General features: G+C 54.8%; 2 protein-coding genes across 2 annotated transcripts in view; one reads left to right on the top strand and one right to left on the bottom strand.

Moving 5' to 3' along the window:
• The window catches only part of LOC112960396 (START domain-containing protein 10-like), a 2,539-nt gene extending 197 nt beyond the window's left edge, over nt 1-2,342 (top strand). The window contains exons 2-7 of the mRNA XM_026054635.1: nt 5-151; nt 317-464; nt 563-666; nt 882-999; nt 1,116-1,168; nt 1,827-2,342. Of these exons, the coding sequence (XP_025910420.1) occupies nt 5-151; nt 317-464; nt 563-666; nt 882-999; nt 1,116-1,168; nt 1,827-2,048 (792 nt within the window). The 3' untranslated portion in view covers nt 2,049-2,342. The remainder of the gene's footprint in view (nt 1-4; nt 152-316; nt 465-562; nt 667-881; nt 1,000-1,115; nt 1,169-1,826) is intronic.
• A 1,321-nt stretch (nt 2,343-3,663) lies between these two features.
• The window catches only part of PDZD11 (PDZ domain containing 11), a 3,550-nt gene continuing 1,294 nt past the window's right edge, over nt 3,664-5,919 (bottom strand). Inside the window, exons 4-6 of the mRNA XM_026054687.1 lie at nt 5,700-5,798; nt 5,245-5,305; nt 3,664-4,589 (exon numbers count right to left, since the gene is read on the bottom strand). Of these exons, the coding sequence (XP_025910472.1) occupies nt 4,555-4,589; nt 5,245-5,305; nt 5,700-5,798 (195 nt within the window). The 3' untranslated portion in view covers nt 3,664-4,554. The remainder of the gene's footprint in view (nt 4,590-5,244; nt 5,306-5,699; nt 5,799-5,919) is intronic.

Genomic DNA, 5,919 nt, shown 5'->3' with positions numbered 1-5,919 from the left:
GGAGCCCGCGCGCGTCCCGGACGCCGCCGCCTTCGGCGCCTTCCGCCGCCAGTGCGAGGCCGACGGCGGCTGGCAGAGCTGCTACGGGCGCGACGGGCTCGCCGTGTGCGTGCAGGCGCCGCCGCCGGGCTCCGGCGTGCACCGCCTCAAGGTGAGGCGCCCGCGGTGCCGCTCTGCCTCGCCTCTCCTCGCTCTTGGCGGTGGCGGCCCCGCTGAGGCGCTCGCTGCCCCCCGGGGCGCCCCGAGGAGGGCGGCAGGGCAGGGCAGGGCAGGGCGCCCCGTCCCCGTGCCCACGGCCGCCGCTCCCACCCCGCAGTGCCGCATCGACATCCCGGACGTGGCGGCCGAGACGGTCTACGACGTGCTGCACGACGGCGAGTACCGGCGCAGCTGGGACACCAACGTCCTCGACACGCACGACATCGCCCGCGTGGCCGCCAACGCCGACGTGGGCTACTACGCCTGTGAGTGAGCGCGGGGCGGCGGGAGAGGGGCCGCGGCTCCACGCGGACCGCACGTTTCGCCCCAGAAAATACAGCTTTTTTCTTCCTCCTTTGCGCAGGGCGGTGCCCGAAGCCCTTGAAGAACAGGGACGTGGTGACGCTGCGGTCCTGGCACGTTCAGGACGGCTATCACGCCATCATCAACTTCTCCGTCAAGCACCCGGTGAGCGAGGAGCAGGCCGGGCTGCGTGGCCCCGGGGTCTCAGCAGCACCGTGCGGGGCAAAAACGCCCTCCTAGGGCTGGGTGGTCAAATGTTCACCTAGGGCTGGGTGGTCACCAGCTGCCGGGACTCTCCTGGATTGGGAGCCAGGACGAGGGAGGGAGTGGGGCTGGGGAAGGTGGAAGGCTGTGTCTGACTGTCTGCCGTGTCTGCACAGAAATACCCTCCGCGCAAGGATCTGGTGAGGGCAGTGTCTCTCCTCACGGGCTACCTGGTGCACTCAACCGGGCCCAGCAGCTGCCGCCTGACCTACCTGGCCCAGGTGGATCCCAAAGGTAGGTCCGCAGGGCTTCTCCGTGCCGCGGCTGCCGCGTCGCTGGAAGGGGCACGGCGACTTCTGCTGCAACTGCCGCTGCTTGTTTTTTGTTTGTYTGTTTTCTCAATGTTTTAGGGTCGTTGCCGAAGTGGGTTGTAAATAAAGCCTCCCAGTACCTGGCACCAATGGTGAGTGTCTGTGTCCCAGGTGTGTAGTGAGCATATGCTGGGTCCCATCCCTGCGGCTGGAGTGAAGGCTGCCCGAGGCCAGGCCTGACTCTGTGGCAGGGCTGTGCAAGAAGGTGCTTGGAAATTAGTGTTTTAGCTCATTTCTGGGGTGATATTACATTACACCAGCCTTACTGGTCCCATCAGGTGACTCTGATTCACTTCTGAAGGCAGCAGGAAGCGGATAATAGCACAATTCTGGTCATATTTGTGCAGTGAGCTGCTTTATCCCCACTTGTCTTGTCCCATCTGAACTGACTCTTGAGGCTCAGTAGCTTTTGGAGCTCCTGGACTGAGTGGCAGAGCTGGGCTTGAGGAGGCCTGTGGTGCCACAGCAGGGCACAGAGTGGCCAAGGACTTCAGTCCTTAGTCGTCGTGGGGTGGGAAGGCTTCATTTCACACCTCCTAAAGCAGCTGGTGTCTWTAGGTGGTCTGGGCAACCAGAAGATGGTCCCGTAAAGGAGTTTAACTGCCCTGCCCTTTTCTGCGTTGGGCCCTGAGTCCTTTCTTAAGTAACCACAAAAGAAATGGGCCAGGAGTTAGTAGTGGCCAGATGGGAAATGTGCCTAGAACTCCTTTAAGCATCCATGCTTATTTTTCCGTGCTGCTTTCCGAGCAGATGTTGAAGAAGCTGCACAAGGCCTGTGTGAGGTATCCCGCGTGGAAGCAGCAGCACGACGCGAGCAGGAAGCCCTGGCTGTACCCCGAGCAGAACACGCTGCCCGCGCTGGCGCTCTCGGAGCTGGTGCTGCAGCGCGCGGCCTCGCTCGAGAACATCGACGAGAGCGGCCTGTCCGAGGTGAAGGATGACAGGGGCGACCACAGCGGCTCGGAGAACTGATGCTGCTCCCACCGCCGGGATAAGGAAGGAAGGAAGAGAGGGAGGAACACTACGTGATGCTGCTCGGGTTCACCTGCGTGCCTTATGTTAAAAGGAGGGGTAGGGGGGATTGATTTTTTTTTTTCCTTTTTTTTTAAAAAGGAACATGGGGTGGCAGTTTTTTCCTCTCACGATGTGAGCTCTTGTGCTCAGGGAAAGCAGCAGTTGTACGATACCCTTCTCAGGTGTAATCTGCTGGTGCCTTAACACAATACAGCTTGTTCTGGGGTTGTTGCTGTTGCTCCAAAAGGTCAAGTTACCTGCAGTGMTTGTGGCTTGCTGCTTTGTTGACTGGGGAGTTACTCATTGACAAGCTAAGGCCGTTCCAAGGCACGTGACTGCTCAAAAAATCTCATGTTGTTGGACCTGTTATTTTCCCTGCAGGACTCGCTAATTAATCCAATTTTTCCCTCCAGTTCAGGCAGAAGGATGACACGGACTTTAGTGAGCAGCACAAACCCTATTACCCCTTGGTCAGCCAAGGTATCTAAGGCATGAAGATGCCTTGGGAGGGAATCCACTCATTCTTACTAGCCCGCAGCAAGACCGTCACAGGGGCAGCAGGATGGCCGGGAGAGCATTGGCCCCAAGGAGGGACAGAGGGAAGAAGCGGCTCCAGCTCGTGCAGTGTCTGAGACAGGAGAACAGACGGACAGTGCTGGAGCTGGCAGGTCTGCCCAGTCCTCGTGAGCAGCGTCCGGGGCTCCTCTTGCAGCGCCGTTCTCGTGTTTGCAGTGTTCCCTGCAGGCACCAGAGCTCAGATCTAGCCCTGGGCTAGGGGCTGCTTACAGAACCCTCGGCCAGCAAGTGTGGGCACAACAGCTGGGTGAAATGAGGACAGAGCACTAGGAAACATTACCCTTGTGTAATGAGGGCACCATCCTTCCTCCTTGACTGTAAGTGCTGGAACGGTGTGAGATCAGAGGTSAAGGGTGACACCTCCAGGCCTGGTTCTAGAGAACAGCTTGCCTTACCTCCTCTGCACTACAAACAAGGCTTCACAAGTGAGTGGGTTTTTCTGGCAGAAAAAAAAATTRTAATTTGTCTTGAATTGGCCCAACATTCCGCATTAAGGCCAATCAGATTAGGTTAGGGCTGCTGCTGTTGGCTGTCTCAAGTTAGTGCCCTGCCCAGCATCCCCATCCCCTTCACAGCTCTTGTTCTTCCTGGCAGTTTAAAATGCCCCTCCCAGCTCAGCTGAGGCTGCCTTGAACAGCGGGTGAGGGTGGAAACTGCCTTTTAAGGGAGTGGAGACAGTGACTGTGGGTCCAGCCAGCTCCTGCYCCAGCCTGAGGGGCAAGCAGAGCTGCTCCTTGCTTCTGGTCTGCTTCTGCCTAGTGCAGACAGGGATAAACACAAACCCTCCAACCCTCTCCAGAGATTTCCAGCACRGAAATAATATGAAGTCCAGGTGCTGTAGTAGTTTTATTAGATCAGTTGTTACAGGCAGATGGAAAGTACATTGCATCGAAGGCCAGAGCACGGGGCTGTTCTGCTCACCTATGCTAAGGGCTATGTGCCCCCCGTGGCTGTACCCAGCTTTGCCGGGCACTAGTTGGTTCTCTCAGCCCTGCACTCCTGGCACAGGGCACGGCCGCCTTTTTCCTGTGTAGAGCAGCCACCATCCAACCTTTTATAATAACAGGTGGATGAGATTCCACCAGTTCAGGAGAGAAGCTGTGTAAGGAACAGGGAAAGGGAGGAACTTCCCTCAAAGCAGCAAGGAGTTCTGACTGTGGAAAGGACAGACAGGACTGTACCAAAGGAAGGAAGAAGCCCCAGCAGGTGAAACCTTTAAACACACAAGCAGTGCATCARAGGGAACCTCACTACACGTCCATAGTTCAGAAACAGTAACATGGGTTTGCTAAACAGCAAAGAGGTACAACACAGTGCCTTGGTAGAGCGGTGCACAACAGTGAGAGATGTGCTTCRACTTTGACTGGATTTTACTCCTCTTCCTCAAGTTCCAAGCAAACCCAGTAGCATAGAGCAGAGGTAGGACAGTGAAGAAGGAAAGGATTTTGTGTCACCAGAGGAAACAAACCAGCTGATCCCTTGGAAACTATGGCCATGCTCTGCTTGAGCACACTTGGACGGTCTTGGCCTCACATCTTAGAAGCAAGGGTTGGATCCAGAACCAGCAGAGCACTCTGAAAATCTAAGTCCTGCTAGACCAGAAATGGGTCTCTGTCTAAAGATGCTGCCCTCCAGTTCCCATTTCCACATCAGCACCATCAGCTTGTTCCAGGACCTAACTCAGGAAGTGCAGACTAAAGTTCTATCCATCTCCAAGTAATTAAGACTCTAGTATCCCTGCAAGCAGGAAGCAGAGCTGATGCCCACGCAGCCAGCGGGACAGCTGTACCTCCAGTGAGAGCTGAAACTGGATGTGTCATCTCGGATCTTGAGGAAAGGCAGTGAAGACTTTGCTGGACTCCAGAGGGCCCCAGCAGGCAACTGTTTATTAGTGGACTGTTCTTTCCTTCTGTCTCTGGTAATCTAGAAGGGAGAGACAGGGCAACGCTAAAAGGATGGGAGAAATGCTCRCTGACACTGGGGGAAAATCAGCCAAAATGTTACAGGGTCATTTTCTGTTTTTACAAAGAGTACTTTTTGGCTTGACTTCTTTTGTTGCTCCCCTCCCGACTGCCAAACTTTATGGCTGCAGAAACCTTAAATGATAATTTGGCCATCCCTTCCTCCCACCAAAAGAAGGAGAAAAAAAAAAAAAAAAACCAACCCAAAAAACATATGTACAAGGGAAGAGATAAAATTACAAGCAGTGTCTGCCATCGTCATAGTTTTACTAGTGACAGAACTAACTCCTGTGTTATTTAAAGATAATTACCTCCTCCTCCAGCTCTGAAATTAACACTTTCATAAGCAGTCATTCTAGCTTTTAGTGTTGCTTTGTTAAGTCCTGCTCTACAAGTTTGCATGCAGGTAGCTGGAGACATTCCTTATTGTTTTGACTCAGTAGTTGTCCTCAACCCCAAATCAAAATCTACCACCCTCCTGATCTGCAGGCTGCTAGTTTGACACCACAYGTCCTTACACCCAGGACAGCCGAGCAAAGCTGGAGCTGGCAGGAATGCATGGCAGGCCGCTTCCCAGGGGAAGCGGCCACTGCACTCCAACGCTGGCAGGCACTTACTGTAGGGGAAGTAGCGCACACGCATGGTGATTTCACGGGCTGTCTTCAGGATCTCCACGGCCTGAAAGGAAGAGCTGCTCAGTGACCAAGCTGGTTTGCAGGTGAGGTTAAGAGCACATGGACAACAGCTCGTTTTGACAGGCTGGATGCTTCAGAAGGAATGCTGAGAGCTGTGGCATATCGGGTTAACGTTCCTCCGCTCCTCATCAGTGAGGGTTTTTTCTTTAATATCAGATATGTGTGCTCTGCACTGTAAATTACTCTGCCTGCTCTACACATGTACTAGGGATAAGTTACAGAGAAAAAAATCACTGATGTTATCAATGAAGATACTTAGCTTGCTTCACACTTGCTGTAACACTGGTGACAGGTACTGAGGTGGTGCAGGCTGAGAGGCCTGAAGGGAGAAGGCAGGGACAGTACTGCCCTCATCCCCCCTGCTCAGGAGCACCCACCTTRCTGTGCTCAATGTCCTGGAAATCCACATCATTCACGGACAGCACCTGGTCTCCTTCCTGCAGCCCGGCTCGGTGCGCATCTGAGTCGGGAATCACCTGAGAAGGGAGGAGCAGACACAGCAGCACTGACCCTCTGCACAGCACAGCCCCACAGAGCATCCCCACAGCACCCACATCCAGTGCGCTGCATTGCGGGAGCAGAGCACAAGGCTGCAGC

The sequence above is a fragment of the Nothoprocta perdicaria genome, unplaced genomic scaffold (assembly GCF_003342845.1).
Source record: "Nothoprocta perdicaria isolate Ctin4 unplaced genomic scaffold, notPer1 scaffold_124, whole genome shotgun sequence".
Taxonomy (NCBI): Eukaryota; Metazoa; Chordata; class Aves; order Tinamiformes; family Tinamidae; genus Nothoprocta; species Nothoprocta perdicaria.
The sequence above is the reverse complement of the archived record's forward strand: the minus strand, read 5'-3'. Positions and strand labels throughout refer to the sequence as shown.